The sequence below is a fragment of the Bubalus kerabau genome, chromosome 1 (genome assembly GCF_029407905.1).
Source record: "Bubalus kerabau isolate K-KA32 ecotype Philippines breed swamp buffalo chromosome 1, PCC_UOA_SB_1v2, whole genome shotgun sequence".
NCBI classification, from domain to species: domain Eukaryota; kingdom Metazoa; phylum Chordata; class Mammalia; order Artiodactyla; family Bovidae; genus Bubalus; species Bubalus kerabau.
This window is the reverse complement of record NC_073624.1, coordinates 90237244-90261256: the sequence shown is the minus strand read 5'-3', so window position 1 is coordinate 90261256 and position 24013 is coordinate 90237244. Positions and strand designations below refer to the sequence as shown.

Below are 24013 nucleotides of genomic sequence, written 5' to 3'. Positions count from 1 at the left end.
CTCTGTATGTATGAGGTGCTTCATCCTTCTCTATGGTGTCAACTTCTTTCTTGTTTAGCCCCTGTAATTGCCCTAGCATCTTCTACCCACTACCTCTAATAATATTAGCCCCAAAGTTCTGGGACAGAAACAGGAAACCTGGAAAAGCACAGCCAGCAACTATATTACATAGTCTGTCCATCACCACCTGGTTTACGTGGCCCATGAAAGGCTCCAGTGGGTAGAGTTGGAGCATTCACTTCAGAGCCCCAGTGTTTGTAATGTTTCAGCCTCTGGTCCTTCTCCCATGCCATCCCTCCAGCTCTTGAATGTCTTGACCCAGAGTAAGAGACAGCTGATACTTGGGCATTGTTTTCTCCCTTGTTCCACCTGGATGGGCTAAGATAGGGGGAAGGAGAGAGTGGAATATGAGGCTTTCATCCTGGGAGCTCACGTACCCAAGAGCATCAGAAAAGGATGTGTAAGACTACTGGGCCCTGTTGACAGACTACTGCTGAGCTGGCCAAGTGGCCATATTTCCCTGCCCAGGAAAAATCTACCCATAGCTTCAAATTCATCCTAACATTTGGGAAAGGATGAGTAGGGCTCAGCCCAGTATCTTTCCTAACAGCCCAGACCAATTTTGCTTTGCTGAATTCTAACAGTAGTCTTTTAAGAGCCCATAATTCCTATACCCAGCTGTGGAGGCAGGGAGAGACGTAACATGAGGTGAGTTGGGTCATGCTGGTCAACACTAAGAGAAGGGAGTGCTTAGACATGCATGTGAGAGAGAAATGTGAAACTAAGGGACTTTGAGCGGGAGGATAAGCCTTGAGGAAATGTTTGTGCAGGCTGCTGCTCTGGCCTGTCAGAGGTAGGGTAATTCCAACTGGGAATGGTCGGACCGGATGTCCAGGGTCTTGTCAAGGTCTAAGATTCTTAAATGATATTGAGGCCCATAATGCCAAAGTCAAATTTAAGGCCAGTGTTAGCACTGGCTTAATCTTAGAGGTAAGGCCCAGGTCAGTCCTCCCTAATGGAAGTTTGTAGCTGCTGACTTTTCTCCATTCTAAACTGAGGGGTAACCATCAACCACTTGACTTCTGGAGAGTCTGGTTCCATCCTCAGAACTTTGGTGCTGGGAGAGGAAAGCGTGTAGGGAGAGGTGCACAGGGAGTCCAGAGCACCCCTTACTAGTTTATACTCACTGCTTCCACACACTCAAAGCGCACACACCCAAAGCCCACCTCCTTGAAACCTTCCCTGAAAACTTTATCTTAAAATCTCTTACCTGGACAGCTACCGCCCTTAGAATCAGCAAACAGTAAAACTCCATGTGGCATGTGTATTGTAATCTGTCCTTTACATCAAATGGATTTAGAATATGTAACCGCTGAAGGCAGGTGAATAATTTGATGCTTTTCTTTCAAGCAGGAGTTCCAGTTGCTTCTCTCTGTCCTGCTAGGGAGGAGTAGGGGCAACTGACTAAACATTTACTTAGACAACATTGCAGAGTCAGGGAAGAAGGTCCATTCACAGAAGCCTGCAGTGAGGCTGTCCCTCCTCTGTGCCCCAAACCTAATGCCTCACTCCACACTTAACAAAACCCACTTCCTCAGCAGTTCAGCATGTCCTTCAGGGTCTCGGTCTCTGCCAGGAAGCTAATCAAGTATTTTTTCCCTAACCACACATCTTTCTATTATATACAGTTTTCTCCATCTTTTTATTTCCAGTACATGCATCTTGGACTGTGGGTCCCCTCCTGTTAGCCTTGTCCCTTAAATGGACTGTTTCACATGCTGCCTGTGTCTTATCTATTGGCCGGAGCTAAGTTCCTGGAGGGCATTTGCCTCATCCACTTCTGGGGAGCCCCTTATGCTAGGTGTTTAAATAGGCCTGTGTTTAAAGCACTAGGCTTGGGGGGGCCTGAAGGGTGGAGTAAAGAGATGGTTTGACCAAGGAAATAAAGGCCACCCCATCCTCAAGAACCTTAGAACCTAATTTAGAAAACCAGGCAGGTACCAAGCAATGGACATTATCAAGAAGGCAGACACAGGCATATGGTCCAGTTTGAAGCAGGGTATAGATGATGGAGGGCAGATGTGGAGAGAGGTCAAAGATGATGTTGCCTTAATCTGACTATCCATGTGTGACTCTGTCCCAAGTTTTTATGGGCTAATTTATTGAAAATAAGTTCTGTAGATTTCGTTTTCTTGCTTTGGGAACTCCCTGGTAAAAAGGACTCGATGGTGTTTGTCTCTCTGACTGTCTCTCTGTCTCTCTGACTGTTTGTTCTGTCTCTGTCTGTGTCTGTGTGTCTCCTGATCCAAGTTGGACCAGTGATTGGATCCTCAGTGTGGTCTGGATTCCCGAGTCCACCCCTTAACCAGGAGTCTGAATACTGTTCATTCATTCATTTCATTCCACATACCTGGAATTGAAGCCTGAAACACAAATAACATGCAAATCTGTGGCTCCCTGGCACTTTTTAAAACCAGACCTGTCTGTGCAGTTGGCAAGAGAGCCCTCCTGAGCCAAGCACACCGGTTGGGACTTCCAACCCACCCTGCCGACAGTGTCCCTTGTCTCACTGCCCCCTCCCACACCTCTTTCTCCTCACAACCCAACCTGCAGGAAGTGCTTCCACTACTCTACCTGTTAAACTCACGCTCCAAAGAATAAAACAAGAATCTACCAACATCTACAAAGTCTTCCACTATCCTAGGGAAACAGTTTTTTATTTTTAGTTTTGTTTTAATTTATTTATTTTTAACTGAAGGATAATTGCTTTACAATGTAGTATGGGTTTCTGCCATACATCAACATGAATCAGCCATAGGTATACATAAGTTTCCTCCCTCTCTGCCACCTCCCACCAAGAAATAGTTTTATCTGTGTTGAGTTAAAAGAGTCCCTTGTCATCTTCAGGGCATTCTTGAGTTCTAACAGTTTTCCAACATGGTTAAAATTTTTCAGCCATATGAAAATGATTGAAGTGAGAAAAGAAAAACCTTCAAGCCACTCTTGTTTTCTGATTCCCCAGTGTGGTTAAAGATGGCTGATGATTACCTGGGTCTACAAAGGGAGAAGACTCCGTCACAGGGGGGACCTGGGCCTGACGGTGGTCAGTCAGCGTCTGCCAGCAGGTGCTGGGATTGGTCTTGGGCACTGCAAAAAGTTACAAAGGGAAGTGGAGATGGGAGTCACATTCCTTAATGAACTTGTGTTCCAGATGCTCTTTTTATTTTTTATTTTTCAAACTCTTTTCCATTGTAATTTATGACAAGATATTGAATGCCCTGTGCTAGGTAGTAGGACCTTGTTCATTTTATATATAGTGTTTGTACCAGATGCTCTTCTGAACCCCAGAAAAAAGTTTTGCTTCCTCGTACACCTGTGCCCCATTTCCCCCAGCCCGTCACCAGTTCAGCTCACCACCTCTCCTACAGCTTCCCCCACCACACAGGCTGCACGGCCTCCTTGGTGTTTGTCTAACAAATCCACCTTGCTTCTCTCTCATGGTGGTTCTTCTTGTAGCTTCCTATAGCTGGAGGGCTTGTCCCCAGACATCCTTCTCCTTGAATCACTCCCCTACTTCCTCCATCATCCCCGCACCCCAGTTCTCACACTCCCTAGCTCCCTTCATCTTTTCTCTGTAGCATTTCACATCTGGCTCTATTGTTTACTCATTTGCTTTGTCAGCCTCTCACTAAAATGTCTATTCTGTTTATGCTGCATCCCAGGTGCCTAGAACAGCTGCAGGAGAGAAGTGTTGAAGGAGTGAATGAGTTACAGTTATTGAGCATCTTGGGGCAGGGCTTCTCTTATGTATTGAGAGCCTCCACCCTATTCAAGTCCTCACTCACTTCCTCCTTTGTGGTCAACAGTGCACCCTCCTCAGGGCCTCTGGCTTCCAATTCATCATCCACTTAGTACTTAGAGCTGTCTTCTTTCAATGATAATAACAAGAGTGAGCATTTACTGAGGCCTGGCCCCAGCCTTATACACCAAATCTTTATATGTATTACCTCATTTAATCCTTACAAGTGTATGATGTAGGTTCTGTTATCCTCATTTCTCAGATGAGAAGACGAGGAGTGTAGAGAGTGAACAGCTTGCCCGAAGTCACACAGATTGTCACTGACAGAAACAGGGACTCCAAGCCAAGAGCCTGAGTTCCAGAAGCCTGTGACCTGCCACTGCTCCATCTCAGGAGGGTTCACGGGCTCCACCAGCGTGACGCCAAGGAAAGCCTCCAGTGATGAGGTCCGCTCAGGCCAATCCGTCCTCATTTCCTTCAGGAGCAGGGTTGAGGCCCTTACTTGTCTCCTCACCTTAGGAGGGTCAAGGGGAATGGCACCTCTCTTCTGGGGTTCATTTCCTCTTCTTTAGAAAGAAGTACTAAGGAATTTTCTCACCCCACCTTTGATAGCTCTTTCCCCACCTGCCCTTCTTTCTGACCCCGACTCTCATCCCCAACCCTAGATCACCCATATTGTTGGAGGGTAATAAGTAGGGAGACACCAAGCAGACCCCATGCATACCTACTGGGGCTTAGGGATCAAGGGGCTATGTGTGGGGGGACATTTGGAGGCATTCTGAGTGCTCTGTGCTTCCCTGGTAGCTCAGCTCGTAAAGAATCCACCTGCAATGCTGGAGACCCTGGTTCGATTCCTGCATCAGGAAGACCCACTGAAGATAGTCTACCCACTCCAGTATTCTTGGGCTTCCCTGGTGGCTCAGATGGTAAAGAATCCGCCTGCAATGCAGGAGACCTGGGTTTGATCCCTGGGCTGGGAAGATCCCCTGGAGGAGGGCATGGTAACCCACTCCAGTATTCTTGCCTCGAGAACCCCCATGGACTGTACCTCGCCAGGCTCCTCTGTCCTTGGGTGTTGTCGAGGCAAGAATACATGTCACATAAAGAGTTGGACATGACTGAGCGCAGCACAGGGCACTCCATTTTATCTTTTTGCTCCTGAGTGTGTCTCAGGCTCTGTCCCCTCAGTATGGAGTTTCCTCTCCTGACTGGTTTGAGAATCTCAGGAATGTGGAGCCCGGTGCCCTCCTGCTCTCCCCTCCCGCCTCCGGACACAGAGCCCCTGTCGAGGCCGAGGGGGAGGGGTCCTCCTGTCTTCCCGGAGAAGAAAGACAACACACACTTAAACCTTCCTCCCACCCTCTCTCTCCCTGATTTTTTCCCCAAAATCTGTCTGCCACTTTCAGCTTCCTCTTAAACAGACGGCCTTTCCCACCCTCACCCCTCACTGGGGGCCGCTCTTGATGGTAATTACTCCTAATTGTTTTCCCTTGGCGCACTAGGCCTTTTCTCGCCAGCCCTGAACCAACAGTTCTGTGTCTGCTCAGAAAATGGGCTTAGCACAGGCCAGAGGCAAGCCCTCTCGGGCCTCAAAACTCAGACTTTCTAGGTCTAATTCAGAGGACAGATTTGACCATGGATGAACTTTTAAGGGAAGGCTTCACTTGACTCTCTCAAGGCAAATTGCAGCAGGGAATAGTGATTAAATTTCAGGAGTCTGTTCCAGCAACAAGAGCCCCTGGAGGAGCTCGGTGTACTTCCTTCCATGGAGATCTCAGCACCAGAGATCTACTGGATCTGGCCAGGGGCAGAACCCTTGAAAGGTGTCTCTGAGCCCCATAGCGCCGGCTTTTGGTGGTGTGGAGCTGGCCATCTCATCAGTCAAGCTCCGTCTCCACCAGAGGACCAAGTGCGCCTGTCCCCCACAACCCTCAGCCCCGTCCTGAGTGGACTGAGGAAGCCCTTTGCTGAAGCTTGAGCTCATCACAGCCACTCATGTATGCACTCGTGCACACAGGTACACATGGCGGCTTTGTGTGGCTCCCTCCTGTCACCCCCAGCTTCTGGATCAATACCATAGTAGCTAGTGGTGGGACTGGAGGAGGAAGATGAGGGACTGGGACCATGGGTATTGGAGGGGGTGGTGAGAAGAGTTCAAATGGGGGCATAGATGTCCTTAGTGGTCTAGCACTCTTGAGAATTCTATATACATTTTGGGAAAGGACTTGGGGGTATTGTCCAGAGTAAAGAGGACATAGAAATGTTTTATTCATTCATTCAAAAATTACAAGTGACCTACATCAGACCTCTGTGTTGGGTTCTGGAAAATTTTGTCCAACTCCTGGTCCCAGCACGTAATACTTCTCTAGCCCCAGCCTAGAAACATTTTGTCCCTGGGACCCTGTTTCATGGCAGCCCGATCAGCCTGAGCCTCGTCTCTCCATCCACCTCCTCCCAGACTCTAAGCCACTTTACCCAGATGCAGAGCACCTTTCCTGGTGGGCAGAGAAGCCTCTGCAAGAAGGGGCCTGAAGAAAAACATGAAGTTGGAGAAAAGGCAAGTTTCACCCAACCCAGCCCTCCAGGAGTGTCTCTAGGACATGCTATAAAGGGTCTGGGAAGAGAGATTTCCTTGATACTCAGGAATAAGTTGGCTGCAACTTCTAGACCCAGATTTCTTCTTTCCCACATTTGGACCAAAAACTCTGGTTAGTTTTATCAGAATGTCGACTTGGATCTAAAAGTCTTCACTTGTTTATTTATCTTTCTACCCATTCACCCATCTACACATCTGCTTATCTATCCCTTCATCCATCCAACATTCACTCACTTATTCTTTTAGGACCTACTCTGGGCCAGGCACTGGGGAGAGAGGGATGAATATGGCTGGTCATTGGTCTCTGTGGTCCTATTCCTTGGTCCCCAGGGCATCTCTCTCAGCCTCAGCTATTTCCACGTGGAACCCAGATCTCCCTTCTCCCCTCACATAAGAAGCCAGACACCTACTGAGGAGTTGTCCCAGTGGCTAACTAGAAGTCCTGAACCAAAGGTAATCGGGGCCAGCAAGGGGAATGGAGGCCAGGTTAGTGGTTGGAGGGATGAGGAAGGTTCCCAGCCAGGCCACTGAGCCCATCACTGTGGTCTGGCTCTTTTGGTGAAAAAATAGCAAGTTTGGACAAGTGTCTCCCTGTGTCCTGAGCTCTGGGTTGCTCCCAGACAGGAGTCACTCTATTACACAAACCACAGCCAAGGGCAACAAGGGCCCAGGGAGGACTGGAAGCGGGGGAGGGCGGGAACATGGGGCTCAGGACAGGACTTGGACCAAACCTGTCCATCACAGGCACAATGGTGCAAGTGAGGCCTGCGGGCTGGGTTGGAGATCTGGGCGTGCATCGTGGGAGCTGCAGGTGAGACAGGGGAAAGAGAAGCCCAGACTCACAAAGAGAAGACAGACACACACCATACAAAACTGAAACCACCACAAAAGCAAATAGGGTCAGCTCTCTAGAATCTGTTTTAAAGTGTTATTAGCAGACAAAGGACTCATCTGGCAACAGGAGGATGACAATAGGGTTGAGAAGAGGAGGTTATGACAGGGCACCAGAGCATGTGAGTGTGTGTGTGTGTGCCCGGCAGCTCTAGTAATATGTGAGTTAGGATCAGTATAATTTTCTTTCTTCGGCATCTTCTGCTTCATTCTAAAATCAGGACTCTGAGTGGTTTAGGCTTCTGCAGGCCTCTCCTCCTCCTTCCACGTGTGGCCGAGGGCGAGTTAATGGGACCTGCACACACAGAGGCTCACACAGCCTTGAAGACAGAGGCCCATTCATCTCAGGACACGGTGGCACCTCTCTCCCAGGCTGGCCTGCCGTCCCGGGCCATAGCTCCCACACACACGAGGGGAGACGTGCGCCTTCGCACACGCCACCTTGCCCTCGAGCGCACACAAAAAGCCACACTTGGGCTTTGTTAACCCTTCACCACCACGTGTGGGCGCCTCTTGGCTCCTAGCCTGGGCTCCGGCTTTGCCTGTCTCAATCCCTTTTACCCAAGCCTGGCCCTACCTGATTTAACCCTGGAACAACCTCCTCCAGGTGCCCAGGGAGCCCACCGTGGGCCTGCAAAGCCTCAGTGTACCAGGGAGAGAACTCAGGCAAAGAACTGGATGGAGGCATTCCTTCAAGTGGAGGAAGAGAGAGGACTCTGAAGGTCTGGGTTCAAGTTACAGCTATGCTGTCTGCCAGCTGTGTGTCTTCAGACAAGTCATTTAACCCCTTTGGGCTTCAGTCTTTGGACTGTGAGATGAATAGAAGTAAAATTAAGGTCCACAGGTACACTTACTGAAGTTACATGCAAAACATGTAGAATTTTATATTTTGCTGTTTCGTCAGTTTAGCCAGCTTTTCATAAGTCCCTTTAACTCCCTCAAACCCCAAGATCAGTGAATTTCCTGAAATTTCAGGACTCTACATGCATAAGTTACGTGCTTTCTAAGTGTCACAAATGTGGCCATTGAAAGTCCACTTATCGTCCATGGCCATACCACCCTGAACGCGCCTGATCTCGTCTGAAAGTCCACTTATCATCTAAGGTCAGTGTCTGAAGTTCTCCCATGTGACCGCTATTTGCATAAATCCAGGTTGGGAACCCCATGCCCATTACCTCCATGAAGACTCAAGATCAGGCTCAGACTGAGATGCTCTTATCTGATGAACTCATGTACTGGGGTGGGGTCATCAGATTGGAGGGTCAAGCCTGGTAGGGGTCATGCAACAAGAAAGAATGGAGGATGGGGTGGGTATTAGGAATAATAACCATGATACTAATGTCTATTTAGTGCTTTCTGTGTGCCAGGCCTTGGGAAACCAACCAATTATCAAAGCAAATAGTATCATTATTCTCATTTACAGATAAGGAAACAGGCTTGGGGAGATTGTCCATTGCTCAGAATCACTTAACTAGTTAAGTGATGGAAACCAACACTGAAAGTAGGACTCCCTGAGTCCAGGGTCTTCACTCTGTTTTTTAAGCAATCTTTAAAAAAAAAAAAAAAAAAAACCTTGTCCACCCTTCACGGCATGTGGGACCCTAGTTCCCCAATCAGGGATGGAACCTTAACCACTGGACCACCAGGTAAGTCCCCAAAGGCTTTATTTTTCAAACAGAAGGACATTGAGGGGATAAGCCCATCTCCAGTGACATTTCAGAGGAGCTGGGCACAACACTGCAGTGTTTGGGGTTCAAAGCTACACAAGAAACACTCTTTGGAGAGAAGAGCTGGAGTCTGAAGTCTGCCTGAGCTGGTCCTTGGGGGTCTGAGGGCAGCAAGAAAGCTGGGCCAAAGGCACTGGCTCTTTAGAGCTTTCCCCAAGGCCTGGTGCAAAGGCCTCTTTGTTCACAGCTCTGACTTCTACATGGTCCTCCGTCTCCATCCTCAGGAACCTTGGGCTGCTTCACCAGCATAGGGTGGTCTCCAGTCCCTCCCAGCCTCAGCCAGCACCCATCATGCCTCGGGCTCCCTACGAGGATGGGTGGCTCAGGACATCAGGATATGGGGCAGGCAGGAAGGACTGTGTCAGGCAGAACCAGTGTGCAGGGACTGTGTGTCTGCTGTTCCCCCAAACAAACACCTTTTACTTCTTTTGAGGCAGAGACTCAAAGACTTATTAGCTGTTTATTTCTGTATGACTTAGAAAAGAGTTTTGCAAATTCCTATTAATTTCCTATTAAAGGGCTCAGAACTCCTCCACCCACTTGTTAATACTGCTCTCCATCTTCTGCCTGTAATCCTTCCCACTGCCCTCCTTCAGCCTCTGCAGCAATGAAAAAAGATGGGAAAATGTGCCAGTTGGGTTCTTTTTAAATATTTATTTTTATTTATTTATTTGACTGCACTGAGTCTTAGTTGCAGTATGCAGGATTTTCAGTTGTGGCAGGCGAATTCTTAGTTGCAGCATGGGAGAATCTAGTTCCCCAAACTAGGATTGAACCTGTGCCCTGGGAGCTTGGAATCGTAGCCACTGGACCATCAGGGGAGTCCCTGGATTCTTTTTTTTTTTTTTTTTTTTGGATTCTTGATAGATAGCCCAGAACTTAATTTCAGCTTCCTTGTCCCCAGACTGGAGTCTAGAAGGAAACTGAGACTGAATGAAGGAGGTTCATGCATTCCTAGGGCTAGGAAGGAGGTCTGCCTCTAGGGCGTTCTGGAGGATGGGGTCCACTCCACTAGGGAGTTGGGGGTCAGGGAATCGCCACCCCTTTTCCTGGTCCCCTTGCTGGACACTCTTAAGACTCCATTCTTCTCACAGTGTTACCTCGACCCTTCCAGATTTGGGCCCCATCTTCTCCCTGAGGGTAGGGATGGTGGTCATGGTGGCATTTCCTGAGCCTGGGAAGAACATGACTGAGAGCTCGGCAGGAACCTCCTTTTCTGAGGCCTCATTTCCCTGCCCCCTCTGCCAGCAAGGGCACAAGGCTGTTCCTAGACAGGCTTCGCTCCTCCTGCTTACCTGACTGCCACCCCCTGCCGGCCCCCACATGCAGCATCCCCTTCAAGTACCCCTGGTCTCCCTTCAGCATCACCTCCTGCTCTGCACAGGCATCTTCCTGCCCTGACAGCCTAGCCCAAGTTCACAGTTCTAGAGATTTCTTCTCAGTGCAGAGCAGTGTGTGACCGAGGGGCCCAGGGACCTGTAATGGTGGGATGTCCTCAGGGCTGAGCAGTCCAAAGTGGGCTAGGAACTAGTTGGGATACCAGTAGGGAAGAGTCACTAAACAAAAGATCAATCATGCAATTTCTGATATTTGATTTTTTTAAAAAAGCACACAGGTAGTCATCAGAATAAAAGGCAAAACTTTGTTGGACTTCTTTATACTTAGTTTACCATTTGAGTTGCTTTTATTTTGAATAGGCATCTTTTCAAAGCTTCTGCTGCTGCTGCTAAGTCGCTTCAGTCGTGTCCAACTCTGTGCGACCCCATAGACGGCAGCCCTCCAGGCTCCCCTGTCCCTGGGATTCTCCAGGCAAGAACACTGGAGTGGGTTGCCATTTCCTTCTCCAATGCATGAAAGTGAAAAGTGAAAGTGAAGTCGCTCAGTCATGTCCAACTCCTAGCGACCCCCTGGACTGCAGCCCACCAGGCCCCTCCGTCCATTGGATTTTCCAGGCAAGAGAACTGAAGTGGGGTGCCATTGCCTTCTCCGAGGCTGGCACCTGTCAAAATTTTAATCCAGCTCCAACGGTTCTGCATTGTCCCTAAGCAGGAGGAAAATCAGCCTGGAAAAGTCAGCCCTCTGTGGCCCCCAAAATGAGGGTGGAGGGATGGCAGCAAGCCAGAAATAAGGGGCATAGGCTTTGGGGCCAAGGGGCTTAGGCTCAGGCTCCTGAGCCACTGTGTGCTACCTGAGGGGCCTTTGGCTCACCCTGCATTCTCTCTATAGGCAGCGTGGTATTATCTGACTCTACTTCAGTGAATTGTAATGCAGGTCAGTAGGTCTGCAGATGTCCAAGCATGTTGAAAATAGTCACCTCATCAAGAGGAGTCATCATTAGAGCAAAGGGTGGAGGAAATATCCCAGAAAGCCCCTCAGAAGCTTCACAATAGTGTCTTGCCCACCTCTGAGTCTCTAGTCCAACTCAAAGATATGCAGGGAAGGAGACCCCAGGCCTTCTCAGTCTAATTCTGGCCTTAACACCTTGTGAGGGTGGTCTCTCTATTCTGCTGAAATAAACACTTTTGGGTTACATGAACAACAGCCGTTTAATTCAGGGTAAATTTCCAAAAGGATTCCCTTTGCTAATTATAAACACAACCCCAGGGGGCCTCCAGAGGGAGTGGACCCCACTGTCAGGAGCCCTGTGCAGGTAGGGCTTCTTGGTCCTCGTGGTGTCTGTCGGTGGGAACCGTCATCTCCACGCTCACCCTCTTCCTTCTGGCCGGGGCAGAGCGCAGCCCCCGTGTGCCGCTGCTGCCGTGTGAGAGCGCTGCCACAGCCTGCTAACTGAAGACTGGCTCTCCTCGGATGGCCCTCAAGCACTGCATTTATTTCAGCAACTCTCACCAGACCCACAGATGGATTTATCTTCCCTGCGTGCACTGTGTGGCTGTTTCTCTTTCAGGGACCCACTAGCTCAATGAGCTGCACTGTTCTATGGAGTCGGCCAAACAGCCACGGCTCTGTTCTCTCAGCCAGACCCTGGGGCCTGGAGTCCTGCCTCCGGGAATTCCAGGCTTTGAGAATGTTAGAGCTGGAAGACACCTCAGCCGTCACCTAGTCCTTCCCCAACCTCTGTGCAGATGGGGAAACTGAGGCCCAAGGAGGGGGAAGCTCTCAGAGAACGGCAGCCTTTCCTTTAACCTTGGCAGGCACCACTCCCCCTGGTCCTCTGGCCTCTCAGCCGTGGAGAGCTTGGAGTCTCCCAGGCAGCCCACTCCACTGCTGGAACAAGAGGAATGTTCTTCCTAGTACTGGGCTAAAACTGACCCCCAGCCTCCCTTTGTGGTTCATCTTTTTGTGCAGTCTCCATGGAGAGAGACAACTGACCCACAGGGAACAAATTAGAAATCAGTTCATCCTCAAAGGGATTGGAGCAGACCGTCCTGGGTCTCTCCCAGGCAGCCTCTGCCACCAACTCAGAGACCAGACCTGGCAGCCTCATCACAGACACTTGGATTCAAATGGCACTCTCCTGCTTAAGAGCTATGTGATGGTGAGCACGTTAGAATCTCAGGTCCCTCATCTGCAAAAACAGGGGTAACAGTAGTTTCCACCTCTAAAGGCTGTCATGAAGATGCAATGAGATTACATGAAAAGTGATTAAGTACAGAGCTGGTGTATCATCAGAAGACAACCAGTACAGTTTTGATGATGCTGTTGGAAGAGCCTAAGCTCTGGATTCACATTGCGAGTGTCTGTGCCTGCGTGCTAAGTTGCTTCACTTGTGTCCAACTCTTTGCCACCCCATGGACTATAGCCCGCCAGGCTCCTCTGTCCACAGGATTCTCCAGGCAAGAACACTGGAGTGCGTTGCCATGCCCTCGTCCAGGGGATCTTCCCGACCCATGGATTGAACCAGCACCTGTTAAGACTCCTGTATTAGTAGGCAGGTTCTTTACCACTAGCATCACCTGGGAAGCCCCTGGGTTCACAGCTGCTATTTAAATCCCAGCTCCATCACTTTTGTATCATACTTGACTTTAAACAAGTTGCTAACTTCCCTGGGCCTCATATTCTGCATCAGTCTGGATACTTGCAAGTTACCAAAAATAAATAAATAAAATAAAATCCAACTCAACTATCTAAAGTAACAATGGACTTCATTAATTCACATAACAGATAATCCTAAGGTCATGAGGGTTTCAGGAGTAGTCTGATCAGGGCTTCAGCTTGTTCTCTGATTCTCCTGGCTTGGCTTGGCTTTGCTGATATGTTGATTGGACCTTACTTATGATAACTGTAAGATGGCTACCAGCAGTTCCGGGCCCACACGCCTGTGTCTATCACAGTCTAACATAAAAATGAAAGAGAAGAGTCTTTTCTTTCCTCATCATTAAAGGTCTTTTCTTTCTTCATCCATCATTAAATCAACTTCTGGCTATGCTTCATTTGGGCCATCCTGAAGGAGTTTCTCAGGCATGAGTGATAAGATTACCCTCATTGGCTCAGATCTATCAGGTCCTACCCTTGAAACTGGTCCTGGCATCAACCCTACCAAACTGCAAGTCTGCTCCACAGTGGGGGGCGGGGTGTGATGGATGCTGGGGGAGTCCTCTGCAGAGGATATCTGTCAGGGCTGGATGAGATAAGACAAGCAGTGTTCAGAACAGCACCTGACACGCAGTAAGTGCTAGCCACTTCATTTATTTATTTAGTTTTGATTGGAGGATAATGGCTTTACAATGTTGTGTTGGATTCTGCCATGCAGCAACATGAATCAATCATAGGTATACACATGTCCTCTCCCTCTTGAAACTCACACCCACCTCCCATCCCATCCCACCCATCCACGTTGTCACAGAGCACAGACTGAGTTCCCTGCACTGTATAACAACTTCCCATTAGCTAGCTATCTGAGGCTTCCCTGGGTGGCTCAGATAGTAAAGAATTCGCCTGCAAAAAAGGAGTGAAAGTGAATCTCACTCATTCATGTTTGATTCTTTGTGACCCCATGGACTATACAGTCCATGAAATTCTCCAGGCCAGAATACTGGAGTGGGTAGTCTTTCCCTTCTCCAGGGGATCTTCTCAACCCACAGATTGAACCCAGGTCTCCCACATTGTGGGCAGATTCTTTACCAGCTGAGCCACAAAGGAGACCTGGGTTCAATCCCTGGGTTGGGAAGATCCCCTGAAGAAAGAAATGGCAACCCATTCCAGTATTCTTGCCTCGAGAACTTCATGGACAGAGGAGACTACAGTCCATGGGGTCACAAAGAGTCGAACAAGACTGAGTGACTAAGACTTTAACTGTCTTTCATTAGCTATCTAATTTATATGTGGTAATATACATATTTCAATGCTGCACTCTCAATTCATCCCACCTTATCCTTCCTCCACTGTGTCCCTAAGTCTGTTCTCTATGTCTGAGTCTCTAATCCTGCTCTGCAAATAAAAGTGCTAACCATTTTTTTTTGGAATTATCATTTTTATTAGCATCCTGAGCACATGCCATGAATCAGTTTTTATTTTTAAATTTTTTAAATTTTTTTATTTTAATATAAATTTATTTATTTTAATTGGAGGCTAATTACTTCACAATATTGTATTGGTTTTGCCATACATCGACATGAATCCGCCACGGGTGTTAGATGCATTGCTGATGACCAGTTTGGGGTACAGCCCCAGAAGCATCACCAAGCCTTCTCCTTTCTATTTCACAGCAGCCCTGTTGCGGCAGCCCCACTCCCTGTTTCTTTTTTCCTTAAGACTCTGTTCAGCCTCAGGCCACAGGGAACACTTTAGGCCCTGCAGTGCCAACAGCCTGCTTGTGGTCGTGGTCGAGCCCTCTCCTAGCTTTGCTGAACAGCTGTGCTGCGTGGCTCTTTGTTCCCAAAGTAGAGCTTCCTCTATAGACTTTCCACGTTTTAATTTCTCCCTCCAGAAGTTGATGAAAGGTATCCTAGACTCCCCTCTCCTCTTTGATCCATGTCGCCCAAAGATCATCAGCTCCAAGTCCTAGGGAGATTGTATGTCCCCCTCAGCTGGCCCCATAAACTTTCCTCCTAAACAGAAGTTTCAAGGGTGTCATGAAACTTGGATGGCACATGTCCTACCAAACTCTGATTCTAAGTAGCTCCATCCCAAGCTTTGGTGTTGAAGAACTATGGGTGATTTCTTACAGCAAGGGACTTCACTTACATGGTTAGTATTAGAACCTATTCTTTTCCCAATGAGTGGTGCTGGAGGCTCCTCTTTGACCTTCTTCCTGCAGCAGGGAGAGCCTCTCCTGAAGCTTTCTGGTGGCATGAGTGGTCTGGTTACTAAGACTCTGATGATTTCTGGTCAACATCAGCCCATTGCCAGTGCCTGGAGAAGTGTGTCCAATTGGGCCATCCCCTCTTGTGGTCTTGCTGGCACCGTACAGCTTAGAGAGTCCATTGGATACCCTTCGGTGGGTCTGCCCCATGGCCCTGGGAGGTTGGGGCACAGGGACTTGTTATTTTTCTACCCTACAGATAAGACTTTAAATGGTTTGTACAAGACCACCAGCTCAAAAGTGGGAGAGCTGGGACTTGAACCTAGGCCTCCTGAATCCCAGGCCTGTTCCCTTTACTTCTATAGGATTCGTTTCTTGCCTTTGGAGCTGGCTCTGGGGAAGGAATATCCTGAGAAACCCGAGGCAGTCTCATCTTCATGCCTTGCCCAGCCTGAGCCAGAGCAGAAGCTGGTGCAGCTGAGCAGAAATGGGCCCCTGGAGCCCAGGTCTGCCCCGGCCCGGCCTTCCTCCTTGTTGGGTGGGGGTGTGGGGGTGGGTGGGCTGGTACACAGACAGCACGGATCCCGGGAATTGGACCAGATCCTTGGCTTCATCTGAAAACATGGCCATGGTCTCTTCCGGTCTCTGGAGCTCCAGGTCTGTCTCTCACAACAGTTCTCACTGTTTTCTTTCTGCTATAACTTTGGTCTCCTCCCTGTGTCTCTCCTCTCTACTGAACTTGATTCTCCTCTTTGTTCCTCTCTTGGTATCCAGAGTATCTCTTGTTGATTTCTTCTTTCTCCTCTCTCATTCTCTATCGTTCTTTAGAACTTCCTGGGTTAAGCAGGCATGGAGATGCTTCAGCCCTGCTAGCAGAGAGGCTGCTGAGCGCCTCCCCTCCCCATTCTCCTCCCCTGCCCTCTCCTCTCCTCCTTCCCACCCTGCCATGCCCTCCATCGGCAGCCGCCCCCGCCCCCGCCCCTCTCACTTGGGCCCTGGCCCCCCATTGCCTCAGCCAGCTCCTCCTTGATGTGTGGGGCTGGGACGAAGGTACAGGGAGGCTCTCAGAACCACTTCTTTGGATACAAAAGCTTCTTTCTCCCCCTCGGAGATGAGGTTTCCAGGCAGGTTATTTTTATAGCAGGGCTCAGGCAGGATCCTTCAGAGAAAATAAACAAAGTCACACACACCAGTCCTTCACACCCCTCAGCCCCTTCCCTGGAGAGGGGCCCAGCCTGCTGTGCAGACACAGGGACGCCCCCCGCCCCAGAGGGGCCGCGGAAGCTGCTGCCTGCGTGCAGAGAGGCGGGAGGTCCGCGCTGGGGGAGGGGCCCCTGCGAGGGGCACAGACAAAGGTCCTCCGCGACGGGTCCGATGGGGGTCCCGGAGGAGAGGGCTGAAACCCTGGGGCTCCATCTCACAATCCGGGCCAGGGGCTCCAGTTCTGCTTCCACAGGGGAGAGTCATTCAAATTCAGCTTTAACTCCCCCATTTGCTAAATGCCTCCCGAAAGCCAGGCACCGTGCTCAGAGCTTTCATGCACATTTCTTCATCATCATCATATCCCATAGAATTCAGTTCAGCAAGTGGCCGTTTTGCATCCACTGCTTTGTGCCGCTTCAGGTGCCTGAGACACAAGAATACACAACACAGAGGCGTGTCCTCAGGGCCCTTTCTGGACTGGGAGGGTAGCGGGGAAGGGGGAGATAACAGGACCACAAGAATCTGAGGTGGTAGCCATCACGCTCATTTTGCAGATGAGAAAACTGAGGCTCAAATGAGGTGAAGTGACCTTCTCTTGCAAGGTACTGTCCAAGGGAATCTGGGCCTTGGAAATCAGGGCATCGGGGATATCTGGGGTGGGCTTCTGTAAAGAGGATGAGGAAGGCAAGAAGCCTGAGCAGGGCTGAAGGACAAGACAAGAGCCTGCCTCCAGCTTTCCCAGGGTCCCCAATCCCCAGCGTTCCAGACCTAAGGTGGGGCACACAGAGTTCCCAAACCTTCAGGGCAGGCAGGCAGGCAGGCGGCAGCGCCTCATCTCCCAGATCCCCAGAAAGGAGGGCCTTTCATAGCTAGGTGCCCTGCAGTCTCCTCAAAGCTCCTTTATGAGGAAGGCTCAGGTTAAAAGGCTTCATAAATCACACACACTCCCCGTTGGGCAGGACAGAAATATACAGCCCCTGAGCATCCCTGCCCAGCGAAGGCAAACAGCTCACGGCTGTGGCCAGGAGTCCCCCCCCCCAGCCCAGCGCTGTCCTCCCCGCCTCAGCACAGCCAGTCCCTGCCTAGGGGGCGCCACGCCACCCCCCTCCCCTCCAGAACAAGGAATTCCAGATCCCAGCATTCACACTAACTTTGAGCATCAGCGCTCCCTCAGCCCCAGTGCGCATTCCGCCTTTCTGTGGCTGATTGTGGAGTGAAGGAATGTGTCCTCGGTTCAAAAGTTTCAAGTGTCAGGAGGTCGAGTTCTAGTGAGTTCCTGAAGAGCCGAAGGAGCCCCCAGTAACTCATTCTGGTATCTCGACTCCCTTATCTTTAAAATGGAACTAATGACACTTGGGTGGTGGGGTTACTAAGAGTATCTAGACAGGCAGGACGTAGTGCTGCACGCACACAGGAGGTCAGAGCTGCTGCCAGCACGGCTCCCGAGTACAAGCTGGTGCTGGCAATGGAGGTTCAGGGTCCCCTGAGGCCCCGCCTCCATCTCCAGATGTTCACATAATGAAGGCTGTTTGGACCTCGCCTCTGGGACCCTCAGGATCAGGCAAGACAGCTGGTGGCCTTTCCAGGACCCTGGCCTTCCCTTTCCGGCCTGAGCCCAGGGCATCCCCTTTAAACCCCCCAGTTCACGTCCCACCCCCTCTCCGGGGTCGCAGTTGATTATTTTCATTCGACTGGGGCTGACCTCAGTATGGTTTAATGGCCTTTTCCTCCCGCGGCCACTCTCATCTGACACCTGGAATGCCGCTCTGAGCTGCTCGCGCCTTTCTGTCTCTGCTAATGAGGTTTTCTAACAAAGCCCTGCGTCACTGGAGTCTGCTCACAGAGGGACTGCTGGACCGCCGCCTGGGGACCCGGGCTCTGTGGGAGGAAGGGGATGTGGGGGGCGGGGGGAAGGCCGAGGGAACACAGCACTTCTTTCAGAAAAGGCTGCGGGCTGGGCGGGGGAAGGAAGGCACGCTGCTACCTCCAGGCCGGCTCCAGGGTGGCCATGGGCCGGGCCAGTTGCTGGAGAATTCTTCCTAAGCCTCAGGCTCTGGAACTGCTTCAGTAGCCAACCTGAGCAAGGGTCGAGGGGCCAGACCAGGCAGCAGAGCCTGGAGCTGGAAGGTATACTCAGCACAGGGCCTGGGAGAAGGAGCCCTTGGGTGGATGCAGATGGCCTTGTGTGTGTCTGGCACTGTCCTTATCTCCACCCATTTGCTCTGGGGACCCTTCCTGTGTCATCTCCACTGGCCTCACCTGCTCCTGGAAAGACTCCAAGACTCTGTCCTGCCAAATTTGAAGGATAAGAGGAAGGTAGTTTCACAAAGAGCCCTGGAGGCTAAAGAGAACTTGGTCCAGAGAAGAGTCAGCTACAAGATGGCCCAGGAATAGATGTTCTTCAAGGCTCCAAAGTGTCCTTAGAGCCAGGAAAGGGTCTCAGACTCCATGGAGCCTACTATCAAGAGAAAGTAAGAAAACATCACAGGACAGTCATGATCAATCAACAGATTGATCTATCAAGCACTTACTCCCTGGAAAACCTGTGCCAAAAGGCTGCTCTTGGCAAGAACTAAACTCAAATTCAAGGGAGGTGCAGCTGCCATAGTTTACTTGCTGTTACTGTGTACCTGGTGCTTAGCCAGGAGCATCTCACTCAGCTCCCCGACAAACCTGGGAGGGAGTAAATGTTGCTGTCATTACCCACTCGTTACAGATGAGACAACTGGGTAACAGAGAGGGTGAGTGACTGATTGAAGGACACACAGCTAGTAAGCAGTAGTGCCAGGATCGGAACTCATGAGTGCTATGCTGTGCTAGCTGTCCTTCTGCAGGGAGGAGGTGGTTTGGGGGCCTGGGAGGAGGCTGAAGGAGCAGGACAGGTTGGAGGTGGGTGGGCAGTTCACCCAAGTCAAGCAGTATGAGCAGAGAGGCCAAAGGAAGGAGACCAGATGTCTGGGCAGTGAGTACACTGGGCCTGGGACAGAGACCGGAAAGATGGATTAAGCAGGGACTCGAGTGCCAGGCTGAGGAGTTGGCCTCCATCCTGAAGGCAATGGGGACATAGAGTGGACTTCTGAGCAGTCTGAGATGTGATGAGAGTAGCGGGTCAGACCACAGGGGACAGACAGAACCACCATCCGGGAAGCTGTGACCTGTCACTGGAGCTCTTTGGACACAGGGCAGCCCCTCTCTGCCCAGCCCAGGGTAGCACCCTCCTGTTTAGATCAAAACCTTGTTCATCAAACCACTGTGTCTAGGAAGCTTTAGGGGAGGGTTGAGATCAAGGATGGCGTGTTCTCAGGTGGATTTGCCAGATTTGGGGACTACTATTTTTTTTTAACTTTGTATTTTATACTGAAGTATAGCCGATTAACAATGTTGTGATAGCTTCACGTGGACCACACCTGGCTCACCTGAATGGTGGATGGTACATATTCATGTATCCATTCTCCCCCAAACTCCCTTCCCAACCACCTAGACTACTATTGATGTGATTGTTTCCATAAGTCGACTCTCTCATTCTCTTTTGCTCTACTCAAGTTGACATGAACTGAAAGCTTTATATCATAGCACTGATATTCTACCTTTTCCTCCAATGCACATCAAAATAAATACATTACTAAAATGTATAAGTATAAAACCAAAAATATTTACCTGTGTTCCACCTAAAATCACCCCAGGGAGCTCTGCACTTAGGAAATATTGGTGACCCTCCCCTTGCTCCCCCACTTGGAGTGACCTCATTCAAAGATTTCACATTTGGAAAAAGCAAGTCAGAAATCACTCAGAGCCAAGGCAGGGGAGGAGGCCAGGCCTGGGGTAGGGGTGGGGCTCTGTAAAGCAGGCCCAGCAGGGAGGAGTCCTGGTGGATGTGAGACTGGGGGGCTGAGGGCATTGGAGGGAGCTGCCCCAGGGAAGTGAATGAGGCCTTGTTAGAGCCATGGCAGCTAGGCAGTGCACAGAGACCATGCTGCAAGTGTGAAGCTTCCAATAACTTTTATGGATGATTTTCTTAATAAACATTTGAGCCATCTGTCTGGACTGGGACATGCGTTGTCCCGGGTGCCTGGAGACAGGACTGGATGAGGGGCTGGTGTCTCGTGCATGTCCCATCGTGTCCTCTCCCCATCCTCGACTTGTCCCCTTGTTCTCTTTTGTCATAATTAGGACATCTTCCATATGCTGAAGGCTGACGGAGCCCAGCACCTCCCGTTGAAGTCTCCATTCTGTCTTTTTTAAGCCTGTGATTACTTTATAAGACCAGCGCTACAACTGTGCCACTTCAACATGTCAAGAAACACGTGAGCTCGTCGCGTGGCCGAGCTGCTAAATGGCAGAGCCTGGCTAGCCCTTTGGGCCCAGATCTGAGTGACCCCCAAGCCCATGCTCTGAGCCACCTGACAACTTCTATATCTTACTCTTTCTTGCTCATATCAGCACACTGCTTGTCCTTTCCTCCTCAGCTTCTCCTTTCAGAGCTAGACTCAGCTCGTGACTCTCCTCTCAGACATTGCTAGGGACATACCTGCCCGCCCCCCACCGCCTGGATGTCAGAACTGGTACCACTCATGAATACAGCAGGCCAGTCCATAGGGCAGCTGACTTTTCTGTGACGGGACTGACTAATCTAATGCTGAGAAAGCTTCTTAGTCATTGAAAGCCACTTGGATTATTGGCTTTGGCTTCAAATAAACAGATAAGCTGCAGCCTAAAAGGAGATGGTTTCTGGGGTCTTTCTCTGAATTTGGTACATCAGAGACAACCAAGTTCTAGTTGGAAGCATGAACTTCTTACAAGCATCTTCCAAAGGTGTTCTGTGCTTTGTTTAGTTGCTGTATATGAATTGATAATTATTTTTTAAAAGTTATAGATGTGCAATGGCCTTGTTGGGTCTATCCTAACAAGGAGAGACCTATACTACCCATTCTAAAGATAGAATGTTATAGGAGAGGAAAACATCTTGAGAAGAAAGGTTCTCAGGTGTCAAGAGGCAGAAATGGCAGCCGTGAAGCACTCCATTTACAGCCCTAGTAAAACCTTAACAACACAGGTCCTAATGAAGCATTTAGTCCACTAAAACGAGCCAAACTGACTTCAATCCTGTATTTCTAGGGTCTGGAGCTCTTGTAGGGCCCATTTGCTCCGTAGATATATAATTTTCAAAACCCCCAGTGAGGAAGTAGTTAGCTGAGAGTGATAACCCATGAATAGAAGGTACTCTGATCCTCTGTGCAGAAAACAGTCATTTTAGATGATTCAAAACCCTGGATCGACTGATGCATATATGTGTGCACTCAAATGCTGCCTTATGGCCTCCCTCACTCTATGTTTGCAGACTGTAAGCTTCCTCAGGGTGGAGAACATGGACCAGAGCAGTCCTTCTCCCTCCAAGATGGAGATCAGGACAAAGAGGGGTCCAGGGGATGCTGTGGGCTCGCTTCACGCTCTGATCAACATTTGGCTTAAAGGGCAGTGGGCCTCTAGGGTTGGAGCACCCACATTTGTTCTACTCTAACACAGAAAGAGCAAGGCTGGAAAGATATAACATTAGCTAAGGAATCTCAGCAAGTAATGAGCCCAGGCACTGGCTGTCTACTGCATGGGAGTGCAGCCCTGGCTGGGAATCAGGCCTGAGAACCGGTCCAGTTCCTCCCTTTGCCTGGTCCGTGAGGGCTGCTCAGAGAGAAGAATCATGGACCAGGCTCTAGACGGTGACTTCCCTGAAGGACAGAGAGTGCTTGTTACAAGCAGCTCCTCGGGGTTGAAATTCCACTTCAGGTCTCAGCACCTAAAGTCATTTTTCTTCCTTGTTTATGTTTCCTGTGGAAAGTCTGAAGAAAAATCTGTGGAGCATCTTTTGAGCTTGCATTTGGAAGGGAGAAAATATGCTCCCTTTTTGCTGGGCAAACATAGCAAACATTGGTGCTTTCACAACCCAGACACAAGCTGGTTTTCAAAGGCTCCCGCTTGGCGGCCCCACTTAGCTCATCGGAGGGGTGAGGGGTGTAGCACCTGGGCCGAGGAGGTTTGCTTTGGGAGCAGACCTTGGAATTTGTGAATTTTCTACTTCAAGCACATCCAAACGGAGCAACCAGAGCCCCCTTCTGCAAAGCTTGCTTGGGCAACTGGGGCTCCATCTGCTTGGGGTGGAGCTAGAGAGCCAAGGGCCTTGGATGACCAGCTCCCTGATTCCCATGAAGACTGTGCTGGGGTGTCGGAGGCTTAGCAGAGAGGATGCAGATGGATCAAGACAGCCTCAGGGACTCTGGGCCCTTTCTCTGGGTGATGCTGAGATTAGAGGGTGGAGGTGAGAGTGAAGGGGACATGCTTCTGCACCCACAGATATTTCCAGGCTTCCAAACACTAATCAGGGAGACCACTGGGCAGAAGTTCCTTTAAAGCTAGAGTGGTGCAACAGCAGCTACCCACTGTGGGCTGTCTGGTTATTTCAATGTGGTCTGTAGCAAGGATTTCCTTCCCTCCGTCCCTCCTTCCATCTCTCCCTTCCTCCATTTATTTCATGAGAGAGATAATATAATAAACTCCCAAGCACCCATCAATAGCACCAACAATGATCTACTCACGGCCAATCTTGTTTTGTCAATAACTTCACCTACTCCACCCACTCTATGCCTTCCGACTGGAAGGTTTTGAAGCAAATTCCCAACATCATCTTGGAGGAGTGTCAGTCACTCAGTTGTGTCCTAGTCTTCAAGACCCTATGGACTGTAGCCCGCCTGGCTCCTCTGTCCGTGTGATTTTCCAGGCAAGAATACTGGAGTGGGTTGTCCTGCCCTGCTCCAGGGGATCTTCCTGATCCAGGGATAGAACCTGCATCTCCTGTGTTACAGGTGGATTCTTAACCGCTGAAACACCGGGGAAGCCCAGGCCTAAGTATACATTTTGCCAATCATGGCAGGGGCTCAGGGAAAGTCTGAAGTGCATCTAAAGACCTGAAATTAAAAACCTCTGTTACACAGGATAATCTCTGTCTTGGAGACAAAAGGAACCTTTCCTTTTGGTATCTTGGAACTCACAGCTGTTCCTTCTAAGATGAACTTCCTTGTTTTGTTTGCAATGGCTGTTTTTTGAGTGTAGAAGGACCATGCTGGGTGATTGTAGGGGAAGGCAAAAGAAGGCAGAGCAGAGCGGCTGCCTTCCTGGTCCTTTCAGTCCCAGTGGTGGGGGTGGGAGGAGACATGAGAAGGAGCCCAGAGGGCTGAGGGAGCAAGAACTCAGCCTGAGAGGAGGAAGAGCCTCTTCTGCACAATCTCTTCTAGGGGGTTGTTTAATGGCCGGCATTAGTTAGGTCTCTTAGTGGCTGTTAATGTGTTTGTTTAGGGTCTCTTGTAATGTCTCTAAGATAAGGACCAGCTCAGTTTACACTCCACCTTCAAGAAATGGGCTTTGGGTGTAGGGAGCTTATGGGGGAAGCAAGGAGGTGATCAAAGTCCTTCCCAGGCTTCTGAAATTGGAAGGGAAGACACTTGGAGAGAGAGGATCCGCTGAGTGCACAGGGGAGAAGGGCTTCCCTCTGGGCTGGACAAATTGCCAGATTTTTTAACGAGGACATGAACTTTGTTCTCTTTCTG

The 24013-nt window shown here is 49.9% G+C and overlaps 1 protein-coding gene across 3 annotated transcripts in view; it reads left to right on the top strand.

The window, feature by feature from the left end:
• SENP1 (SUMO specific peptidase 1) overlaps window positions 1-24013 on the top strand; it is a 78791-nt gene that overhangs the window by 53289 nt on the left and 1489 nt on the right. Inside the window, exon 19 of one of the 3 annotated variants that reach the window (XM_055582054.1) lies at window positions 4062-4919. The exons of the other annotated variants lie outside the window; for them this stretch is intronic. Coding sequence (XP_055438029.1) covers window positions 4062-4082 — 21 coding nt within the window. The 3' untranslated portion in view covers window positions 4083-4919. Of the gene's footprint in view, window positions 1-4061; window positions 4920-24013 lie in introns of those variants that run through there. 3 annotated transcript variants of the gene reach the window in all.